Source organism: Camelus ferus, chromosome 9, assembly GCF_009834535.1.
Source record: "Camelus ferus isolate YT-003-E chromosome 9, BCGSAC_Cfer_1.0, whole genome shotgun sequence".
Classification (NCBI taxonomy): domain Eukaryota; kingdom Metazoa; phylum Chordata; class Mammalia; order Artiodactyla; family Camelidae; genus Camelus; species Camelus ferus.
The window spans coordinates 21,206,099-21,228,983 of NC_045704.1; the positions used below are offsets into that span (position 1 = coordinate 21,206,099).

The following is a 22,885-nucleotide window of genomic DNA, read 5'->3' on the forward strand; positions in this document are numbered from 1 at the left end:
ATTTGCCTCTCATGGGTTGGATGCGAGATGCACCGTGTCAAGCAGCGCGGTGCAGGGCGCGGATGCTGCGCATAGGCGTCGGGCCTCGAGCTGGTGAAGCCGCAGTCCTCGCACACGTGCAACTTCTCACGCCGCTCACGGTAAGCGTAGCTGGCTGGCTGCCCATGCACCTTGGCAAGATGTGCTTCAAGCGAGCAGCGCTGCGTAAATGCTTTCCCACAAGCTCCACAACGGAATGGTCGGATCCCTGCGCAGGTGGGCAGGGAGAGAGGACAGACAGGGCAATGGCCTCCAGACCAGAGCCTCCTCCTCTGTGAGCATTCCCTCCTTCCTCTTCCAGGGTCGCCAGACCTCTGCCTGCATCCCACTATCTGCTACTTCACAGATGCAAACATAGACCTGTATCCCCACCCTCCTCACCGGGATGTTCCTTCCCCTGGAAGAGAGGCTTTCTCTCACACCTTTCTATCTGGGACCTGAATCCTGTAACCAGTCCCTGTTTCACTCTATATCCCTCAGCAGGCCACTGCCTTGGCACCATCTTACACCTACAGGTTGGCAGCTGAGGTGGGTGGTATTCCCAGCCTCCTGATGGCGGAATCTCTGCCCCATGAACACAGGTGTCACCAGAAACTCCTACATCCCACTCCATCCCCGCCCAGTAGGCCCCCCAGTCCCTGCCACTGCTCACCTGTGTGAGTCCTCATGTGGCGCTTGAGGTCGAAGGCATCGTGAAAGCCCTTGCCACAACAGCGGCACACGTGGCGGCGCGCAGGGGCTGTGGCACTTGAGGTGCCGGGTCAGCATGCGCTGCAGCGGGAAGGCCTTGGGGCAGAGCGGGCAGCCAAGTGTCCCAGGGCCCCTGGGAGTGGTGGTCAGAGCGCCTTGGGAAGGCTATGGGAGGGACATGGAGTCAGGATCCCCACCCCCCACCTCCCGCACTGGAGCAAATGGAGTGCCTAGAACTGGGAACTATGGAGGTCTGGGAAGGCCAGAGACTATGATTTGTGCCTGCAAATGCCACCCCTTCTCCAAGGTCTTCCCTGACCACCCCCATCGCCCTTACCTTGTTTTTTATTTCTCCATAGTACATATCACTTTTCCAACATAATATATATTTTTCTAATTTTATTGTCTATACCTGCAGCCCCCACCAGATTATAAACTCCAGGAAGAAATGAGTTTTTGTCTTACTCCTAAATACCCATTGCCTAGAACAGTTCTGTTTCTCAATAAAAACTGAAATAATCTCCAGCACATTTACATCCCATCTAGGGTTTACCCTCTTCCAGTGGGTGCACAGCTGAGTATCCTCTCTGAGACGCCCCAGGCTCCTCCCTCATCCCCCATCCCTGGGGGCAGGGGCTGTGGCTGCCCACCCTGTGGAAACGGTGCTTGGGTTGCAACCTAATGGTGAACTCACTGCTAAGAAAGGAAAGTCATTCCCAGCAGAGAGAACACTGGAGGGAAAGGTCCTGAGGCTGGAGGAGCATGAGGGAGTGAGGGGCAGTCAGGTTTTCCTGAGGCTGAGAGCAGGCAGGGGTGGAACTGAATAGGGTCTTGTGGACCAGCTGCAGACTCACCGCCACCCAAGAGTCCCCGAGGCCAGAAGTCTGGTGTGCTGGTGGCCCCCCCAGGCTGCTGCAGTCTGAGGAGAGAAGCCAGATGGTGATGCTTTGTGTCTCCCCTGCCCCCCAACTCCAGGCCCAGTGAGGGGCCCACCTGGGACATAGGCATCTCCCCGGAGCTGGTCAGGCAGGTGGCCCCAGTCGGGTGGCTGTGGACGCCGACTCCTGACCAGGAAGACACGGGGCATCACCTCCGGGAATAGTGAGACAGCTCCACGTACACGGCTGCCTTCTCCACCTGCTGTCAGACCTCAGGCCCAGGATGACTCTCCCAGGTGGGAAGGGAGGGGACAGCCTCGGAGGAGCCTCATTCTCTCCATGCAAATTTCGTGACAGGCCCAGGAAGCAGACTCCACTGGCTCCAGTTACCTCTGCCTTGGTCGCTGCCATTTCTCTCCCTTTTCCTCTGCCAGGATCCTGAAGGCAGTCTCCAGTCCCCACCAGTGCTAGGGCCCCCAGCAGAGCAAGCAAGGGCAAGACTAGAGCCTAGGTGGCTCTTGAGGGGTAGGGAGAGAAAACAGAGACCCCAGTGGGGCTGAGTGTCCTCCCATAGTACTAGTAGGGCTAAGGACCTGAGAATCTGTTTGCCAAGCAAATCAGTCACCACTGGACATCCAGCAGCCTGCTTGGTTATTCAAATCACAGGAGCTGTCTGAGGAAGCAGGGGAGGGGCTGGCTGTGATTGCCTGCTTCAGAGGGTAGAGGGACAGCAGGGTCTAACTGGTATGGTCAAAGTGAGGATCCAGGCTGTGCATCTTCAAGGAGGAAGCTCCACCTCTCTGATCCTCATGCCCAGAACTGATGTCCAACCAGAAGCAATGTTCAGGGGTACAGGGCATTTAAAATACAGGCCTGTTAATAGTTGGGCTCCCAGTAACGGCCTGGAACACCACTGCCCCACTCTCTCATGGTCTAGGAACTAAAGGGGGTCACCTGACACAGCCAGCAGCTCCCAGGACCCTTAACCCAGCACTTTGGCCAGGCTGTGTTCTAGACTGGTCATTGGCCTCTTAGTCAGGGGTTAAGGATTTTGAATATTCTCCATGCAGTTACTTTTTCTCATTTATTCACCCAACAATTTTCAGAGCTCCAATTACAGGCCACGCCTAGCTCAGCACTGAAAATGAAGACATAACTTAGTCCAAGGCTAAGGTGGGGACACACAGGCAGAGTGACCCAGGCTTCAATGGGGAGAAGTGGTGAGCTCAGGAGACCCAGAAGAGGCTCCTGGTCCAGCCTAAGGGTTCCAGGACGACTTCCTAGGTGTGAGCCCCGAAGGAAGAAGAGGTTTCTGGTAAAAAGGGTTTTCCAGCCAGAGTAACAGTCTACGGAAAGGCTTGGTGGTGAGAGAAGCAATATTATTCATTTCTTCACATTCCCTGAGAGTCAATCCTGCTGCTTCCTTCGGGGAAGCAAGCGAGGCAGTGCTGAGAGTCTGTTGGCCTAGAGCTTTGCCACATCTCCGCAGGACCTGGGGCAAGTCACGTTTTGCAGAGTCTCAGTTTATCTGGAAATGGGACTAATGAATCTCCTTACCGCTGGTTTGTGTTGAAAATCTGTGTGGATCACATGGGGAGAAAGCTTCACATTGGAGCTGGCATGAGGCAGAGATACAAACAGGGGGCTGTTAGAAAATCTTGAAATGTTGAGTGGCTAGGCAAGCATTTGAGTTTCAATCAGCCCATGTGAAAATGGGGTTTTAAGTGTCTCCATCTCCCAACTGTTGGATTTTATGCAGCTGTGACCAGTGTGCCCGGCCCGGGTCTGGTGGGCCAGTACCTAGGACCCATCTGATGTGGAGTGCGGGGCGAGTTGCACTGGACTGAGAGCTGGTGAACGGGTTATGGGAGCCATCTTGTTTCTCTCAGGTACCCAGTTCTCCATGCCCAAGACCGCGTCTCTTGGGGCAACTGGTTCCCAAGTTGTTGCTGAAAACACATTGGGAAGAACTCTGGGCCTGGGTATCTTTATTTGCCCCCAGGTCCCTTCTCTGTCCTGTTCTGCTCTGCTGTGTCCTGGGAGGCTGACCTGGGTGAGCAGCATCATCTGAGCTCCTGTGCCCTCCAGCTTCTAGGAGGGTTTGGATAATGAGGAGCCCTGCAGAAGATGGGGGAGGGGGCTCCCCCAACTCCCTCCCTGTGGGGTTGCCTGGAACACAGCTTCCCTCAGGGCAGCCCTCTCTCAAGGATTTGCTCTTCTGGGTTCCACTTTGTTCCCTTGTGTCTTGTGGCCTGAGGGGGGAGTAACAGCTCTTCTCTGGTTCAAGCCCAGGGGACTGGACTGGACTGGTCCTGAGGTTTCCCTAGTCCCTGCCCACCCCTTTGCAAATGATCCCTTTGCTAAACTCTCTTTGAAATATTCCACATGAGCCTGCTGCCCTCTCCCTGCTGAGACACTGTGTCATGCACACACATTCATCAGTGGTAGTTTCTTAACAAGAAGTCTGGTCCTTCCAGGGCTGAAGAGCTCAGCATTAGGAGGACATAGAGTGGCAGACACACTGGATCCTCTCTACCAGCTCACCCTCCTTTTGTGCTGAGAGAATCCAATTTTCTTGGAACAGCACATGCCCAGAACAGGAAGAATGGCTGGTCTAAGCATATGAAAGCCATCTCCATTCCTGTTGCCTGCTTTGAGAGGTGAGGCATCTAGGAAGGCTTTGCACTATTTTCCCACTATCCTGGTGGCTGCCCTGCTTTTGCTCCTGGTTGGGTGAGGGTGTACTGCTGGAGCTACGGCAGCCACGTTGCCACTGTGAGGGCCTAAGGCAGACAGTGAAACTCAGAGAGAGTGAAATAGGGCAGGAACGGAATCAATAATAACATGTCCCTATAGCTTGGACCCCCTTAAGCCAGGTGTTGGCTACCTGCAGCCTTCACTATGATACGGGGTGTGAGGAGGGGTAAAATCCACGAGACGGAGGCTCAGGGTGGTCCCAGAGTGTCATTGCATCAGAGATCTTAGGCATCTGTCGCCAAGCTAAGCAGCCTGTGGGCCTGGGCAGGGAGCCTGGCAGAGGTGCTGCCTACCTACCTGGACCACCTAGGTTTCCTAAGGCGGGGAGAGGGAGCCCTGAGAAATAAGCAATACTGGGCATCTCCCCAAACACCAAGATCAGTGATTTTTATTTAGGGAAATAAATTGTGCTGTGAACGTTTCCTGGATTGATATGTCATGAAGCAACAAGGCCCTGCCCAGTGGGACCCATTCCTCCTCCCACCTTGTCGCCTACCCTCACCCTGAGCTCACTCCATTCCAGCCTCCTGGCTTCATTGCTATTCCTGTCATGTATGTTTGGTCCACCATGAGGCCTTCACGCTGGCTACTCTGTCTGCCTGGATGCTTTCCTGAGTGTCCACATGGCCTGTGCCCTCTAGAAAGCCTCAGCTCCAATGTCACCTAGGCAAGGCCTTCCCTGACCCTTCAACAAGCACAGGGAATTCCCTCAGCTCACCTGCAGTTAAGACAGTTATCAACTCCTATTGTGTTTTGCTCTCTAGAAGGTAGCATACCACGAGGACAGTGGCTTTGCTTGTCCTGTTCCTCACTCTACTCCTAATACATAGAACAGTGACAGGCCCCTGGGGGCCAGCAGGATTTTTTCAACCGCACGACTGGTTCTGATGTGTATCAGCATTTAGAGGGGCAGCAGAGGGCCACGTCCTTGTGTGGAAGGGTCTGGCTCTACCACCAGGCGAGCCAGGGTTTGAATCTCAGCCCTATGGGACCCCAGGCAAGACACTGGATCTCTCTGAGCCCTTTTCTGGTGGGCCACCCTCACCGAACAGAGCAGGGAGGAACTCACAGGCAAGCAGGGGTTCCGCATGGTAGGACTGAGCTTCAGCAGAGGGCCCTGCTCCTGCTGGCTTCCTTTTTATAGACTTGGGATGGTGAGGGCTTTTGTGGTCACAAGGGTGGCCTTCTTAGTAGATGTGCCATGTGGCTAGATGCCTGCTGCCTGGGGAGGCTGGTACCAGTGCTGGGAGCTCAGGGGATGTTGAAGCTGGACATAGTCCTGCTGGGGAAGGAATGATTGGTCCTGGCCACTGGGCGTGCTGCCTGGATTGTCCAGTGGGTGAGCCTGTCTGTCTTTCCTCAATTTCCTGTGCTGCAAATGGGAACAAGAGCCTGGCCCTCAGAGGATCCAGCAGAGGCCCAGGGGCCATAAGCCAGTCATTTGGCAACATGTGTACTGGTGGCCCGGGTCTGGCACGTGGTCATCACAGCGGCTCCAGTGGGTTCTTGGGATCAGCGGGGGGCAAGGAAGAAGGGCTGGCCCCTCCCTGGGGTATGGCTGAGCCCCACTGGGCAAGGACCACAGGTGACTCCACAGCAGCACAGTGGGGACAGGAGACTTGGGGGCCAGGTGCTGGGTGACCATTACCGCAGTTCCCAAATAGTCCTGTGTGCCCCACAACGGGGTCCTGGAACAGGGCCCGGCACTGGGGCATCTGTGAGTTCCCTAGGCTCTCTACCCTCTCTCCCTGCATCCACCTGAAGGGCTTGGTGGATGCGCCAGGACAGGCACCAGGAACCACTCCTCCAAGCTGTCAGTTTATTTGCTTAAGACACCTATTTCTTCGGAAGCAGCAGGGCTGCGGTGGAGGGGGCTGCAGGCCCTCAGTCCCCCCGTGCCTTCCTCCGCACAGCCTGCACCAGCAGCTCCGAGTAGTGTTCCAGCAGGGCACGCAAATCTGGGCTGGCTAGGGGGCACAGTGTGGGTGGGGAGGGGGTACCCAGGGCTGGGCAGGGCCTGGGCTGAGGCCACGTCAGTCCCCACCAGCCAGTCGTTGGCCTCTAACTGGCTGTGGATCCAAAGGAAAGTGGAGGCCAGCTCAGTCCTTGCCTGCTGCCGCTCAGCGCTCACCTCGTCACTGGAGACCATCTGCAAGGGTGCCCACCTTGTTAGGGGCCACCGAGGCCAGGCGGCGCCAGGGAGCCCCTCAGCCCTTTCCCCTGACCCTGGGGCTTGGCTCACCAAGTGGTAAAGGTCCAGGGCTTCTTGGAAGGCAGCCTGCAGTCTGTGCACGACAGTCCCCACGTTGCTCAGCTCAAGGGGATCTGGGGGCAGGACCCCGGCTGGTGCCCTGGGTTCCCCACAGTGTCCAGGACAGCCCTGGTCCAGACTGAGTGCATCTGGGGGTGGAGGGGAGAGAATGAGAAAGACGCCTCCACTTTCTAGCTGGTCTAAGAGAGGCCAGGGTGGCTGGGCTGATCCCAAATGTAGTCCCTCTGCCTGGAGCACTTCCCTCAGTCCCCAGGGCTCCCTTCCCATCTCTCCTACTCAGGTCTTTGCTCAAATGCCACCTGCTCCCTGAAGCCTTTCCTTATCATCCTGTTTAAAATGAACCATTCTCTCCACTTGTCACCCCAAGCCTTTTCTTTCTCTCCTTAGCACACATCACTTGATGATCCACTTAACACCTTCCTTATGGATTCAGTCTGAGCATCTCCCCCTGCTTCAGGTGTCAATTCTATGTAATCTTGTTTGCCACCAGGTCCCATGTCCCCAGGGCCTAGAACACAGCCCAACACATATGAGGTGCTCCCTAAATATTTAAGGGAATGAATGAATGAAGGGCGCGGCACCTGGGGCCTGATCAAGTGCCCATCTTTGGAGCTGAGCCAGCTGTTACATGGGATGAGCTTAGGGGACAATCCCTTGTCCCAAGGGTGGTACTCACCAGGGGCAGGCTCCAGGAGGGAGGTGATGCTGCCAGGGACCTCAGGCCGGGCCTCTGGAAGCGGGGGGCTATTGGGATGGGCAGGGGTATTGAGGGGCTCAGGGGCCAGGAACCTTGGGAGAAAAGTGGAGTTGTGGAGCCTTGGGGAGCTCACATCCACGGGGCTGGGGGCTGGGAAGCTGGCTGTTGTGACCGTGACATTGGGCTGCGTGGCCACAGGCTCCTGGGACCAGACACATGTGGTGGGAGGCTCCAGCTGGGGTGGGGGCAGTAAGAGCCTGTCACAGATGCTTGACAGGGTGAGTTTCAGGCTGGCCCGGGCCTCATGGTTGCCCCGGGAGGGCAGGGCAGGTTCTTGGCCCTTGTTGCCAGAGCTGGGTGTCGCTGTGGTGCTGATGGCCTGGAGTTCCTGCCCTAGTGAGGCCAGTTCCCCCAGGGATGAGGGCCTGCAGGGAGGCCTGGCCAGCTCAGCCAGGACAGGGCCCTCACTGTCCTCAAGGGAGATGCTGCGTGACATCTTGGCACGGGAACTGGCAGTGGCTTCCATGTAGGAGCGGGTGGCATGGGGTGGGGACACCCTGAACCAGGCCTGGAGTGGGTAAGGCTGTGGGTGTCGGAGGCTTCTTGTCTGTGGGCAGCACTGAGGAGGGGACACAGGGCACCAGGCCTGTGAGGTAGGGGGCTGCAAAGGAAGCGGACAGCTTACTCTCACACCCCAGCTGCAGAGCTGCTGGACAGGGCCGCCCACCCAGGGTGGCTGCAGGGTCTGAGTGGACCCTGTCCATCCCCACCCTGGCTCAGCTGGGTCCCCAGGGCAGCTTGCTGAGAAGCCCAAGGCTATTCATCTGGGGATGGAGACACTCACTCAGTGGCGATTGGGCCTCCAGGGTCTCGAGGGGATCCTCAACCTTCTCCCCGGAGAGAACCTGCAAGCACAGCCTTGAGGTGAGCACAGGGCCTCCCGGCTCCCAGCCCTATGTCTTGAGGGAGGTGACCCCAGTACTCACGTTGGTCCTGCCTGGGGAGGTGTAGCCAGTACCTGCTCTCAGGGGACTCTGCTCTGGGCTGGCTCCCCGCAAGGTCCATGAGTTTGACCTCCGGGGACTTCACGAGGTGCAGGGGCAGCCGGGAGGGGAAAGTGTGGGTGAATCTGTAGGGAGGAAAAACAGGTGGTTGTGGCTTCCCTGGGGGTGCCTGAGGGGGAAACAGAGAGCTGGAGGTGGGGTGGAGGGTCACTTATTCTCCAGCTCCCACCTGGATGTCTTCTGGAGGCGTGAGAGGAACTGGGCTGAGATGCTCAGCCGGGGATTGAAGAAGTCGTCCTCGGACTCGGAGGCCTTCAGGTCTTTCAGGGATCTGTGGAAGAGCTCTAGGGCAAGATGCCGAGGGAGCCCTCAGAATCCCTCCAGACAACCAGCCCTGGGCCCAGGCAGACCCACAGACCAGCAGACAGATCCTCAGAAACCCCCAGCAACAGACAACACCCCCACCTTGGGCACAAATGAAGCAGAGGAAACTGTGCAGCCAGGTCACTAAGCAAGACGTATGCCCTGTCACCACCCTCAGCAGCCCTGCTGGGGAAAGCCCTCCCCGCGCCGGGCCCAGCCCTGATGGCCCGCCCAGGCAGGGCCTACCCTCAGGGTGGGCGTCAGTGAGCGTCTCAAAGTGGTGTCGGAGGAACTTCTCTTGCTCAGGGGTTTGGGGCAGGGAGCTGCTGGATACGCCTGGCACCTCAGGCCGGGACAACTCTTCTGTGGTACCTGGGCATCCTAGGGAGAGACGGAGAGGGTAGGGGGAGAGGGAGTGGGCAGGAGAGAACCATCAACACCATGAGTCATAGCAGACACCAGACGCTTAACAATGGAGAAAGCTGGAGTCGCCCATCACACACCCTGCCTGCAACCAGTTAGAGAAGGGAGGGCTAATGGCTCTGTCTTCTAGGGGAGGAAACTGGGGCTCAGTGGCCACAAAGTACAGGACTGAAGTCAGGCCAGTGGTTACACATCACGACCAGCCCCTGGCCAGGCCCACGCACTGGCCTGGCCCGCGTCTGGCCCCTGCTCACCTGGTGTGGGGGGCACCTGGCACGTCACACTGAGGGTCTGGGTCTGGCCGTGGAGGGGAGGAATGGACGGTGGTGAAGCTGCACTCCAAGTCAGCCTCCGGCTCCCCCGAGTCTGGAGGAGCAGAGCAGGGGTCAGGAGCCCAAAGCTGGGCCCTGACTGGGTGAGCCAGGTATGGGGCTCAGGTTCTCAGGGCTTCCATTTCCTCATCTGGAGAAAGGAGGACAATAATACCTGCCCCCTTATTTTTATGGACTAGCAGGGCTATGCTTTGAGGAAGTGTGGAGCTGGGCTCCCACCAGTAGGCACCTGGGCTCCAGAATCCTTGGGTAACAGCAGGGACTGTGTCTGTCTCTGTGTGACAGACTCTGAGCTTCAGGAAGACTGTGTCAAGGTCACATCAGTGCCCAGAAAGGGGCCCGGCCGGACTGACAGACTACTGCAGGACCCTCGCCTGGTGCTCACTCACCCTCTGGTGGGCTCTGATCCTTAAAGCTGGTGGAGGGGACCCTGAGGTAGGAGTCATCTTGCTGGTCTCTGGGCGCCCTCTCTACCTCCTCCGCACAGTAGTTCCTGCAGTGCCCAAAGGGGTGGGGCGAGGGAATGATAAAATCCTCATTAGTAAACAACCAGCCGCCACCCAGAAGCCCCAGGCACCTGCACCTGCTCCTACTGGGAGTACGGCCTCGCCTCTCCTGCCTCCTCCAAAGGCTCCCTGCGCCTCCACCTGGAACCTGGGAAACAGGCTGCAGCAGAGGCTGTCCAGCCTCACCCCCTCTGCCTCCCTCCCACGGGCCACCCCGGGAGAGCGGAGAGCAGTTCTTCCTGCCCATCAGCTGAGGCTTCCTCTCTCCAACGGAGGTTCCGTGGCGAAAAGGATTCCCACCTGTCTGTCCCTGTGACTGTCATTTCCGCCTCCAGGGAGTAGATGATGAGCTGGCTGGCCTCAGAAGACTCCCCCTGTAGGCGAGGTGAGGAAGGATGCCTGCAGCCATCCTCCTGGGGACTCTCTGACTGCGAGCGAGGAGAGCACAGCCATCAGAGGCAGCCGTGGCCACCGCAGCCCTGGAAAGCTGCTAGGTGTTCCACCAGCACCGATGGTCAAAGAAAAGGCATCGGTGGCGATGGCAGCCTTCGCTGCTGGCTGCTCCCCATGAGCCAGGGCCCAGGCCATCATGCGCTCCCTCTCTGCCTCCTGCATTATCACCAGCCCCTGACAGATGAGGAAGAGGCACGACTCCAACCCTCATATGAAGTTCAAGATCAGGCAAACCAGTCCACTGGCGAGTGAGGTCAGAACGCTGGTTGCCTTGGTCGGGGCGATGACTGAGAGGGGCACATGGGGATCTTCCAAGAGGTAGAAAATGCTCTATATTTTGACTTGGGTGGTGGATGCCTAGGTAACAATTCGTCAAACTGTATATTTATGATCTGTGCACATAATTGTATGTGCATTATGCCACGTAAAAAGGAAAACTTATATAATACAATAAAAAAGACTTCTGTTTGGAAAATAACAGAATAAGAGCTAAAGTTGCTTCAGCACCTCCAAGGGCCCAGGCCCTGTTTTTACCACTGGATTCCTGTAAATGCCTTCCCAGGGCATTTTTTAATGGCCATTTTAATAAATGACTATTTTTTTAGAAATCTTGTTTCTTGGTCATCTTTCTCTTTTTTTTTCTTCTTTCTTTTTTCTTTTTATGAAATGACCATATTTTTGAAAACCAAAGCCTAGCGGGGCAAACCTTGCTGCAAGTCACACAGCTGGGAAGGGGTAGGGCCAGGGCTCCACCTGCTCCAGTGCTCACTCAGGCACAGGCCTGCCCCCCTGGGCCCAAGCTCTTAACCCCCAAGCAACCGCCTCCCGGACTCCTGGTCTGAATGGGAAGTTGCACTGCGCACCAGGCCTGGGGCTCACCCTCCTGCCCTCCACCATCTCACGTAACCCTCTCGCACCCCTGGAGTGGGACAGTGAGCCTTATTTTCAAAACGAGAGGGCTAAGGGCCCAGGTCCTACTGTGGCAGGCGTGCTGCAGGGGCTGCAGGCCGGGCTGGGCAGGCAGTCCCTACCTCGTTCAGCAGGCCCGCCAGTCTCTGTGACTCCACCGTATCCAGAACCAAGTCCTCCAGGCTCTCGGGCTTCATGGGGGTGAAGTAGCAATCGAGGTCCCGGGCATCCAGGATAGTCTTGAGAGGCTCCTGATCAGCCCGCTCCGCCCAGCGGCCATGTGGCTGGTAGCTGCGCTTGGTGCGGAAGGCCGAGCCGTCTGCCACGTCATCATCTCCTAGCTGAGGGTGACAGGGATGGTCAGGCAGCTAACCAAGGGTTCAGCAAGTCCAGTCAGGGTCAGGACACTGCACAGACCCTCATCCAGCCTCTCAGCTTTAAACACCACACAGAGACAATTTCCAGCTATTTGTCTCCAGCCTGAACCTTGCTCTTAAACTTCAGAAGCACACACGCAACTGCTCCACATCTCCGCATGGGTGCTTAGTGATATTTCAAGGTGAACATGTTGATGACAACTGACCTTCCCCTTCGACCTACTCCTAAGACCTTCCCTATCTCAGCTGTTCAGGCCCCAAACCTTGCGGTCCTCATGGATTCCTTTTATTCTGCCCCTCATACTCCTTGTTTTATTTCTTCAGCTCTGCCATCCAAACACGTCCAAGATATGGCCACTTCTCTTTCACTGCCCCCTACCCTGGTCCTGCCCATCACAGCCTCCCACCAAGATTGTTGCTGGAGAGACAGTGGAGGGTGGGTGCTTGAGAACTCCAGCTCTGGAGCCAGGCTTCCAGGGTCGATCTCACCTCCTCTAATTTCTAGCTGTGTGACCCTGGACTAGTTACTTAACCTCTCTGGGCCTCAGTTCCCTATCTATGAAATAACGGGATGTGAAAAACCCATACAGCAATGAAGATTAAATGAAAACCCATACAGAGTAAGTGTGCTGTGACTATCTGTTGGATGTAATTCCAACTGTAATATGCACTGAGGAGGGGAAGCTTGGGGGCCTGAGAAAGCACAACCAGATGCCCTGATTTGGTCTGGAGGGCTGGGGACGATGGCAGGGAGGATTTCCCAGAGGAGCTGACATTTAGGCTTTGATTTGAGGCCTGACATTGTTCCTAAAATAAATGTCTCAACCTGGGGTTTAGGATTCTGCTGCCAGCTTCCAACACACTAGCTCCTGGCCGACCCTTCCCCAACGTTAATGATCCCTCGTTCAATCCTAACTTCATCTTGGTCCCTCTCTCTCCCTCACATCTGTTTGGCTCCACCTTTAAAATCCATCCAGAATCCAACCCTTTCTCACCCCAGGTCCAGCCTCCAACCTCTCCTGCCTGGATTATCACTGTGGTCTCCCCCCCTGGTCCCACAGGCAGCCCCAGGGACCAGTTCACTCCTGAGTTAGAACATGGCCTTCCTCAGCCCAGAGCCCTCCATCCAGTCCACCTCACTCAGCGCTACCCGGGAGAAAGTAAGAGGAGGAGGACGATGAGGGGCCCTCACCACCAGGCCCCACTGCCTCCCCCAGCCCTTCTCCCACCCTCATTCACCTCAGCCCAGGCCCCCGGCCTCCCTGCACCTCCTTGACCACGCTAAACTAAGCACAACCCTGCCTCGTGGCCTTTGCCCTTACAGACTGGTCTCTCTGCCTGGAACATCCCTTTCCAGGATTTGCATTTCTCACTTGCTCCCACTCTGTTCAAATATGATCTTCCAAGTGAAGCCTCTGCCTTTTACTCTAAAATTGTTACCCCTCCCCCATCACTTCCTTCTCAACTTGTTTTCCCTCCATAGCAGCAATCATCAGTTCCCCAAAACCATACAGTTGACCTGTTTAATGTGGATACTTCCACCTCCCACACTAGAAAATGAGCCTGTGAAGGCAGACTTCGTCTGCCCTGCTGGCTACTGTATCCAAGGGCCAGAAGGAGGCCTAGCACAGGGTGGGCGCACGGTAACTGCATGAATGAACGTGTTGCATGAATGAAGGGCTGCCTAAGCAGAGACTGGAAGGATGATACGGGTTATCCAGGGAGAGGAGAGATGTGGAGGGGGAAAGGGTTCCCAGAAGAACGAGGAGCATGGAGGAGGGCGCAATTACTTTGGCAACCCCAGGTGTCCCACTCTCCAGGGCCCACTCACCAGCCGCTTTGCCCAGAGTGGCAGCTTGCCGTTGGTCAGCAGGCACCGAGGATCTAGAGAAACACACAGAATCCATGAAAAGAGAACGAACCCAACAGACAACGGGCAACATCAACAGGCAGCTCTCCAGAGACAATGCAGGAAACGACAGACATCAAAAGATTGTCAGCCTCGCTAATACACCCCGGGCCTTTGGTCATATGGTTAGAATGGAACTGGTTAAAGTCTCTGCCCTCGGGGATGACCACTTGGCTCAAGCCTGGCCAATCACAGAGACTGGCTCAGAAGCGGGCACGAGACTCATACCAGGAACGGGAGCCATGAAGCCAGGACTTTGCTTGAGCTACTGGGAAAGAGATACTCCCTTCTCTACTGAGTGTTATAACCATGAGCTGCCGGGGGACACTTTGCCCCTTGTACAGGGAGAGTCTGCCTGAGAGCAGAGCCAACACAGAGAAAAGCAGAGCCAAGAGATGGAGAAACACCTACTTTAACATCACCTGACTACCTGGATCCAGCTATGCCTGAACCAACACTCTCCAATTTTAATTTACAAGAACCAACAAATTCTCTTTCCAGCTTAAGCCAGCGAGAGTCTAGTTGCTATTACGCTGTAAGAGTCGTGGCTGATGTGGTCATTGAGCTTCAGTGTGTGCCAGGCTGTGAAAACAAAGTGGTTGCCAAAACCCAGCAATGATCCCTCCACTGAGAGTCCGAAATAGGGCCCCTTTCCCAACCTGGATCCAAGCTCTCTTTGGATGGGGTCTTTAGCAACTCCTCAGGTTCACACTCGTCCTCCAGCTCATCCTCTGTCTGCTCTCCAGGGCTTAGGGAGCAAATCTCGCTGGGCATCGATGCATATGTCTCCTGCCTGCAGCCAGGAATGAAGACAGCAAGGAGTGAAGTGTAGGTGAGTGGGGTGGCAGAGGGGACCTGCCAAGGGCTTGGCCCTGCGCTAGGTTCCATATGAACATACTCTTGGCTTTTGGTTAAGATGGTGCTGGGAGGTCCCACCTGCCACACCCCCTCTGCTGGAGACATTCTGCCAATAAATGAGATGCAACAAAGGCTGGGCTCAAAAAGTAAGACAAACTCTTCAAGGGCCACAGCAATGGAACAGAAAGCAAAGCAGATAGTGGGGCGAGAGTCCTGAGCTGCTGGGTTCTGTTCTGGGAAGCGAGGTTAGCAATGAGATTTCAGCTCCCAGGGCCAAAGAACTGCCCACTTCCTCGGTGCCTAGATCTGTTACCTCCAATACCACTGAAGGACAGGTGGCCCATGTCAGGCCTGGCCCAAGCCAGGGAGGAAATGACCAAGCCTCAAGACAGGGAGAGAGAGACAGGGACTTCTCCAAAGGCAGGAGAGAGAAAATCTGAAACCTTTCACTCAAATTCAAACCTCCAAACCAAAATCCCAAATGAAAAACTAGGACAGGAATTCAAATTCAATTCCAAATAAAACTGGTCTTGCAGCATAAAGACTTGAAAGAAATATGTTTTAGAAAACTCAAAGACATGAGTGAAGGAATAACTTTCACTTAAAGATGAAGAAGACATCTCAGCTCCACTGGATCCTTCCCTGACCACCGCCCGCCCCACCTTGGGCTGGGTTGGGGGCCCTCTCTGGTCCCTACTGACCTCCGCGGCTTCCCCATCAGTGTATTCACGGGTTCTCCAAGCACTTTGGCTTTTCCACTTCAAAACCCTTCTCGTGTGCATTACTGCAACTTCGCATTCAAAGTCCACCTCCCCTACCGGGCCCTGAGTGCACAAAGGGCAGGGCCCAGGGCTGTCTGGGCCATGGCTGGGTCCCTGCCTCACGCCTCACGGGGCCCATGGCAGGAAGACATCCCTCTGGTGAATGGACAGATGGGGGTGGACAGGCGGCTGCCAGGACCTGGGGCGGCTGCTCCACTCCCCGTCGTTCGTGCTCTGCTGCTGCTGCTGCTCCCGGTGGTTGATCTCCAGCAAGTGCTGCTTCATGCAGTTGGTGATCTCCGGGCCCAGGTGCCAGATGAACACGCAGCTGCAGAGGCCAAGGAGGGATGTGGAAGAGGGAGAACAGTGAACGGGGAAGCCATCTGACTCTGGAGCCACCTGGGTCATCACAGCCAGGACTCCATTCCCTGGCCCAGAAAACACACCCCATGAGTTTAGTGCAGGGGCTCCGGACCAAGTCTGGGCTACACCCCAGGTGGGGTCCAGGCATCCCAGCAAACCAGGGCTGCACTGAAGGCCTTGAGACCCAAAGAAGGTGGCTGTGAGGAGGGACTGTAGTAAATCAAAGAGAGTGACAAAAGGGACTTCCTTGAGTACCAACCACGTGCTAAGGAACTTATTTTAAATGTCACCTCATTTGATTCTCACTGTACAATTTTCAAGGCAGTCAGGGTCATCTCTCTTTTACAGAGGCTCAGAGAGGGGAAATGTCCTGCTCAGGGTCACAAGCAAGCAAGTGGCAGATCTGGAATTTGAACTCCCGGCGCTCCCGGTGTCTGAGCCCTTGCTCTCCCCAACAGGACAGGCCCACCCTCTCCCAGAAGAAGGCACAGCCAGGGGCAGCCTCCAGGCCTTTCCCACCTGTCTCCAGATACTGTGATCAAGTGACGACAATCGTAGGTGAACTTCATGCCAGTGACGATTTCTGCAAGCAGAGCAGAGAAGTTGCGCTGGCCTTCCGAACCAGAAGGCTACGTGGGGGCAGGTGGGGAGGTGTCCCAAGCAGGAAGGTACACTCACCTGAGTGGCCAAACATCTTGGCAACACACTCGCCCGAGTAAAAATCAATCACTGAGATGCTTTTGTCAGAGCAGCTTGTGGCCAGGAAGGTGCCTGATGGGTCCACATGGACCTGTGAGCAGAGGAGTCATGTGACACTTGGGCCGCCTCCCTCCCCTGACCCAGAGGCCTGGGTCAAATATCACAGCCCCACTGACCGAGGACCCCTCAGCTGGGTGCTTGGCACGTGGTCCCGGGTAGCCGTCACAACAGATACCGTGGTCGGCTGAAGCCCCTGCTCCATTTCACAGGGGAAGAAATTAATTACCACCACAGTGGTGCTATCGGCGACCAGGCCCTGTGCTAAGCACTGCACGTGTATGGACTTATTTCCTCCACAGAATGCTGTGATAGAGGCTTTTTAAATTTGCATTTTACAGATGATGAAACAGGCTCGAGAGGAGATAACATCTGCCCAAGGTCACAGTCAGCTCCAGGCAAAGCTGTAGGAGGGTCTGACCCCAGAGCCCAAACTCATAAAAACTCCCTCAGGCCAGAGGCTCCTGAGAAGGTTCCCACCTTGTTCTGGAAAACATAGGCAGGGGGCAAACCTGGAGAGGGGACCCCAGGCCTCTCTAATTCTTCCCACCATACTTCATTGCCACTCAAAATGGAAACCCCTGCAATGTCCCCGCTTGGGGAAGGGCTCAGTAAATATGGTAGAGCAGCGGGAGGCCATCCCCAGCTCCCGAGCATCCTTGGTCAGCCAGGCCTGAGTGGATGCTGGCCAGTGTGTGACCCTTTGATCAGGTGCCAAGGGAGACACAGGTCTCAGGTGGCCCAACAGGGCAGGAGACAGATGGGGGGGCCTTGTGTGTGGTTTTCACCCGGGGGCCCCAGCTCCTCACCTTCAGCAGGGACCCTTCGTCCCCCTGGGAGCCCTTGTAGCACTTCTTCTGCTTCCCGTTCACTGTGTTGTAGACTCTGGGAAGGTGGGGACACAAGTGGCCAACACGGCCCTGGCCACCTGCGTTCTCTTGCCCACTGGTTCCAGCCTTATCTGCTGCCCCCCTCCCCTGGAAGCCCCCCACTTCCTCTTGTCTCCCATCCGATGCCTGGTCTGAAACCCACATCAGGGAGTGAGACCCCGTCTCAGGCTGAGGTCACAGAGGTCATGTACTGAGGTGTGTGTTGAGTTAATGTCTGTCTCCCGGCCACACAGCAAGCTCAGTGCCTGCCACCCAATTTGAATGAGCAAATGAAGGAGGTGGAGAACCTTTTTGCACATGCTCATTGCTCTACATCCTTCCCAGTCTAAGCTCAGCTGTCTCTTCCGGTAAGTCCTGTTTGAGCCCCAGGTGGGGTTGGGATCTCCCCAGGGTCCCCCAAAGCCCCTGGGCTCCCCTCGTCCCAGCCCTGACCACTCTGTACTGTCACTGTCTGGTGAGGTGTCTGTCTCTCCTCCACTGCAGTGAAGGCAGGCCTCGGGCTGCCCCGTCACTACTGTGCCTCCCCCACTGTCCCTCCCCGACAGGTGCTCAGGGAACGAGGGTGAATGAATGGGTTTGTGAGCCACATTAGCACCCCTCAGTCACCCCACACAGGCAGGCCCCTGAGAGCCAGGGGAGCCCTCTGCTGACCTGGAGGCTAGGCCCAGCTCCTAAGAAACACCCAGTGGGTCCCTCCACTCCACCTAGCTTCTCAGGCACCAGACGAGCAGAGGAAGAAGGCAGACAGCTCAGTAGAAGACAGACCCAACTGGGCCCCATACAGGCCCCCCGCAGAAACCAGCCCGGGCCTGGGCAGCTCCTCACCTTACGTTGCGGTCCTGGCAGGCCACGGCCACGTACTTCTGGGTGATGTCAATGTCCATGTCATACAGGGTGGTCTTCTCTGCCACATGGTGGGTACGGACAAAGTGTAGTCCATCTGAGGCCTGGCAGGGCAGGCAGGGCCTTCAGAGGACACCCCTGTCAAACCCCCAACCCCAGCCCCCAAGGAGGCCACCGCACCCTACCCGCTGGGCACTGCGGAAGTAGATGCTCTTGTCAGCCCCGCAGCTGATCATCTGGATGTCTCTGTTGCCTGGAGGAGGAGGCAGTGCATTAGGCAGGGCTGGGCCACTGCTGGGCCCATCTGGGGCCAGGGATCCTAGCCAGGGAACTCTACCACGAGGGAGATCTCCTGGGGGTCAGAGAGGGCTTCCCGGAGGAGATGAAGTGAGTGCTGGGCGCCAGTAGAACTCTGTAAGCTGTGAGCTGTGTGTGTGAGGGGCACAGATGGAGCAGTCGGCAGGGCAGGCCTCTACAGACAGGGAGGCAGAGGCCAGGGACACAGCGGGGCACCATGTTTAATCTGGGATTGGGAAGGTGACTGGGGCAGCAAAATGGAGGCAGGACTGAAGCAGGGAACAAGAGGAAACAGGCGGTCTTCATCAAGACATAGCAAACACTGTTAACTGGTTTTTGCCCAGCTCCTGGCTACCTTGGTTAGAGAGAGACAGGGCAGAAAGTGGGGAAGGCCAAGGGACAGTAACACATTCAGTCATAAGATTGTATGTTCAAAACTCTTCATAGTCAAGAACTTAGAGTACATGAATGTGTTCTTCTTGAATATAGTTTTGAACGTGTTTCTGGGTTCTGATCAGTTAAAACCCCACAGGGCCTACTTCTTCTCTTGGAATCCTTCACGGCCAGGGATCTCAACACAGAATCTTTCCAGTCTTGGAAGGAATGCCTTCAATTGCCTGGCTGAGTGTGGGCTTTGGAGAAGGGCAGCCTGAGGCAAAATACTGGGCCTGCAACCTACTGGCTGTGACTCTGGCTATAAAATGGGGTAAGGAGGGGATAACTGCTGGGACAGTGCAAGGATCATCACCTGGCACAGAATTAGCCTCCAGCAATTGTCGCTGTCACTTATTTTTCTGCCAAGGTCACCAGCACCCATTCCACCCTGGACTGACACCCTGATTTCTTTCTGGGGACGTGCACTCGCCTAATGTCAGTCCTACGGGATTGGGGTGGAGGCAGGTGGGGGCTGGGGGCACATGAGTCAGACTTGGCCCAAGAGAATGCCCCAAAGCCCTGGCACCAGTAACTGTTCAAGCCAGCATAAGGAAAGTCAGCTCCCAATTTCTGCCATAAATGAGAGGAAGAGGGGAAGGGGAAATCTCTTTCCAGTGGCACAGTGACCACTGAGACCCCGCCCACCAGAGAAAGGCACAGTTGACAGGGGGAGAGGGCCTTGATAATTTTTAAAATTTCAACCTCTGGACCCAGCTGTGCCTGAATCCAGAGCTTGCTTCTCCCTTTTTTGTTTAAGCTGAAGTTTTGGGTTTTTTGGGGTTTTTTTTTGCTATTCCACGTGGCCAAAGGAGCCCATCTAATGAGGCGCAGGACTTGGGAAGGAACGGGCTCACCAGCAAACTTGATGGCCGTGATGGAGGAGGAGTGGTCGTCCAGGGTCTGCTCCAGGTTGTAGTTCTTCTCCACGTTCAGCACGTGAATCAGTCGGTCCCGACTGGCCGAGGCCAGCAAGGTCAGCCCTGTGGGTGGAGAGGGTGGCCCTGGGTTCCCGGGAGGCTGCTTGAAGCCTTGGCCTCCCAGAGAGTAGTGTGACCAAGCTTTCCTGGCCTTGAAGAAAGGGTCTTTGGTTCCATAACTGCAGCCAACTTGTCTCAAAGCCAGAAAGGGGACATTCCCCCTTCTGTGGGCTCTTTCCTCAAAGCCCCAAACCGTGGCATTTTACCTCCTTGGCCACCAGTCTGGGTGGGAAGAATCCTGACGTTCACATGGACGCTCCTCCACCTGCGCCCATGGCAGACATGCCAGCAGAGCCCAGCGTGCCTTCCTGCCAAGGCCAGCTACTTGGCATGCCCTGTGAAGCCCTGCAACTTCTCAGCCTCCCCTAAACACTGCCCCACCCCTGAACTCCTGCCCCATGGGCCTCATCGAGGCCCTATTGACCACCTGAGGCCTTGCTTCCTTCAGCCACTGGGCCTTCCGTGCGGGCCCCTCAGACAGTGCCTGCCCTGGGCACCTGCCATGTCTGAGGCCTGGGGTGGAGGGGAGCTCAGGAAAAGTGGACTGAATGAAGAGAGATTTAAAGAAAACCTGGTGGGGCAGAGGGTGAGTGGGGAGGAAGAAGGAAAGAAAAGCATGGAAAAATCATTAACCTATCAGGATGTAACTCCATCTCTGTTATATTTCTGCCAGAAACGTACCATGAGTCAAATCATGAGGAAGACAGACAGACAAATTCGAATTAATTGAAATTCTATAAAATGACTGGTCTATACTCTGTAGAAAGCCACCGTCACGAAGACAAATTAAATAAGACTGTGGAAATATTCCAGAATAAAGGTGACCAAAGAGCCATGGTAACTGAAGTGTGAACCTGGGCTGGAAAAACAGAAGTGCTATAAAGGACAACATTGGGACAACTGGCAAAATGTGAAGAAGCAGCCCGAGACAGATGACAGTACAGTATCGAAGGGAAATTCCCACATTTGAGAAGCACACTGCGGTCATGTAAGTGGATGGCCTGGCTCCCAGGAAACACTCAAAGAAGCATTTAAGGGTGAAAGGGCAGCATGTCTGCAACTTACTTTCAAATAGTTTAGCAAAAGAAAAAAACAACGTATGTGCTGTTATTTTATTCCATGCGTCTATGTACACACATGCACAAACACAGAGAACGGGAAAGAGGGGAAGCAGATAAAGTCATAGGTACAGTCACAGGGTCAGACAGGATTTAAAAGAAACAAACTTGGGGAACCTGGGAGAAGAAGATACAGGTATTCATTATAATATTCTTGCATTTTTCTGTAGGCATCAAACTTTTTCAAAAGAGTGTGTCTGACTGTCGATCTAGCTTCTCCGGCAAAGGATGAGCTCATTCACACATTCACTCATTCAACATTCATCTCTTCGGCCCGAGCACGGTTCGGGGTGCTAAGGACGGGAAAGCAAGTCGAGTCCTGCCTGCTGGGGTCTTGCTTTGTGGAGTCTCAGCCACCCTGGTCCCAGGGTCAGGCAACAGGGGTCCTTATTAAATACAGTACCCTCATCTGTCATTTTCAGTCCCACCAGACCCCCAGCTACTCCTCTCTGTGACTCTGTCAGGCAGGCTGCCCTGCCGTGGGCTCACCGGTCTCCGGCTTGGAGTACTCCAGGCACAGCACCTCTGCGTCATGGGCCTCCACCTTGACCAGCTCGTCCATGAAATGCAGCTCGTGGATCCTAGGAGACAGATACAGTGCTGTACCCCATCCCGAGCCCCCACCCCTCGGCTCCAGCTGCTTCGCCACTACTAGGAGAGGTCAGAGCAGCCAGATAGGTGCCATGGGGAACACCCTACCCTGGCCAACTGGTTTAGAGGTCCCCCATCACTCTCCATCTAGAAAGCTGCCAACTTAAAGGAAGCAGTGCCAAGTTTGGGAGCACCTTGGCGGGCACACAGCCCTGCGTAGTTCCACAGGTAAGACTCAGGCTAGGTCTCAGGGGAAACAAGGCTCAGGGTGGGGTTCCATCACAGGTGATCCATGCCGAGGTCATACTCAAGGGTAAGACTTATGGGTGGGAACATTTGATTCCGATTTCTCATTCTTAGGGTCTCAAATCTGGACTTTCCTCATGTTCTTGCCAATGAAATCAGTGAACAGGTCACCCAGGACTGAAATAAGAAGCAGTCACCCCAGCTTCCCGACTCTCCACCCGTATGATCTTAGAGCCACTGGTCTCTCTTCCCTCAGTTCACCCACCTGGAAGTGGAGCGATGCCAGCACTCACAACAGAGGGGCTGTGAGAGGACTAACTCAGTCCCTGCAAGTGGCACTCAGGCCAGGGGCTGGCCTGGGGGAGGGGGACATGCCCGAGTCAGCGCTCCTTACTGTCCTTGCCACTCACAGTGCTGCCAGCGGGAGCAGCCCCTTGACGTGCTCTCTTTCCCTCAAGCAGTGGCTGACATCAAAACAGTTGCCAGCATTTAAAAACCACAGAATTTCAGAGAAACAAAACAAAACTACACTTTTTGGTTTTCCTGGATAACAGGAAGACATGACAACTTGGAGCCTGTATTCCTCATGCTGCGTAGTGGCTGCCCGTTTACGGGGCACACGCTCTCCAGTTCCCTGTGGCCCCTTTCATCCCTCAACAGTGCCAGCACCTAGGTAGTCAGGGCTGTCATTCAGGATATTAAACCCGACCCCTGTGTCAGGGTGCATATCCTGGCAGCACCTATTGGGCTTGTTGCATCCTGAAAAGCCTCTGCAGTGCGGTAAACAGCCTGAGCCCTCAAATGTCCCATCCTCTTAGCCCTCTCCCAGGGCCACCAGGAACCCCATAGCTCCAGCTGGCATCTTCTCTGATGGTTCAGCCATGGTACCATGCGGCTGAGAAGGTGTCAACCTGCCCTAAAGTCATGCAAGTTTGCCTGTCCACTCTGGAGGCAAAGTTCACACACCCCAGCTGCTGAGGTCCCGGTAGCTACCCTGATCTCAGCCTTTCTGGAAGCTCCTCAGCTTAAGTCCCAGGGGCAGGCTGATTACCAGATTGCTACTCACAGTCCCTCATTCCCAATGGGTGGCTGAGGTACCAAGGCCAGAGCTGCTCCCCACCACCCTGTGTACTGGAGCCCA

The 22,885-nt window shown here is 55.6% G+C and overlaps 2 protein-coding genes across 2 annotated transcripts in view; both read right to left on the reverse strand.

Moving 5' to 3' along the window:
• Positions 1-37: 37 nt before the first annotated feature.
• OVOL3 (ovo like zinc finger 3) lies at positions 38-4,319 on the reverse strand. Its single transcript, XM_014559035.2, is given in 6 exon segments — positions 38-61; positions 63-247; positions 692-776; positions 778-894; positions 1,584-1,648; positions 1,723-4,319. Coding segments are annotated over 6 exon segments (570 nt in total). The 5' UTR covers positions 1,817-4,319.
• Positions 4,320-4,734: 415 nt separating this feature from the next.
• The window catches only part of WDR62 (WD repeat domain 62), a 43,882-nt gene continuing 25,731 nt past the window's right edge, over positions 4,735-22,885 (reverse strand). Inside the window, 25 exon segments of the mRNA XM_006184563.3 lie at positions 4,735-6,365; positions 6,367-6,513; positions 6,607-6,764; positions 7,313-7,874; positions 7,876-7,994; positions 8,178-8,238; positions 8,320-8,364; positions 8,366-8,462; positions 8,567-8,681; positions 8,947-9,081; positions 9,378-9,396; positions 9,398-9,489; positions 9,845-9,948; positions 10,262-10,389; positions 11,446-11,664; positions 13,532-13,584; positions 14,269-14,402; positions 15,428-15,556; positions 16,111-16,174; positions 16,270-16,381; positions 17,157-17,232; positions 18,063-18,184; positions 18,266-18,333; positions 19,667-19,792; positions 21,397-21,488. Coding sequence (XP_006184625.2) covers positions 6,249-6,365; positions 6,367-6,513; positions 6,607-6,764; positions 7,313-7,874; positions 7,876-7,994; positions 8,178-8,238; positions 8,320-8,364; positions 8,366-8,462; positions 8,567-8,681; positions 8,947-9,081; positions 9,378-9,396; positions 9,398-9,489; positions 9,845-9,948; positions 10,262-10,389; positions 11,446-11,664; positions 13,532-13,584; positions 14,269-14,402; positions 15,428-15,556; positions 16,111-16,174; positions 16,270-16,381; positions 17,157-17,232; positions 18,063-18,184; positions 18,266-18,333; positions 19,667-19,792; positions 21,397-21,488 — 3,094 coding nt within the window. The 3' untranslated portion in view covers positions 4,735-6,248.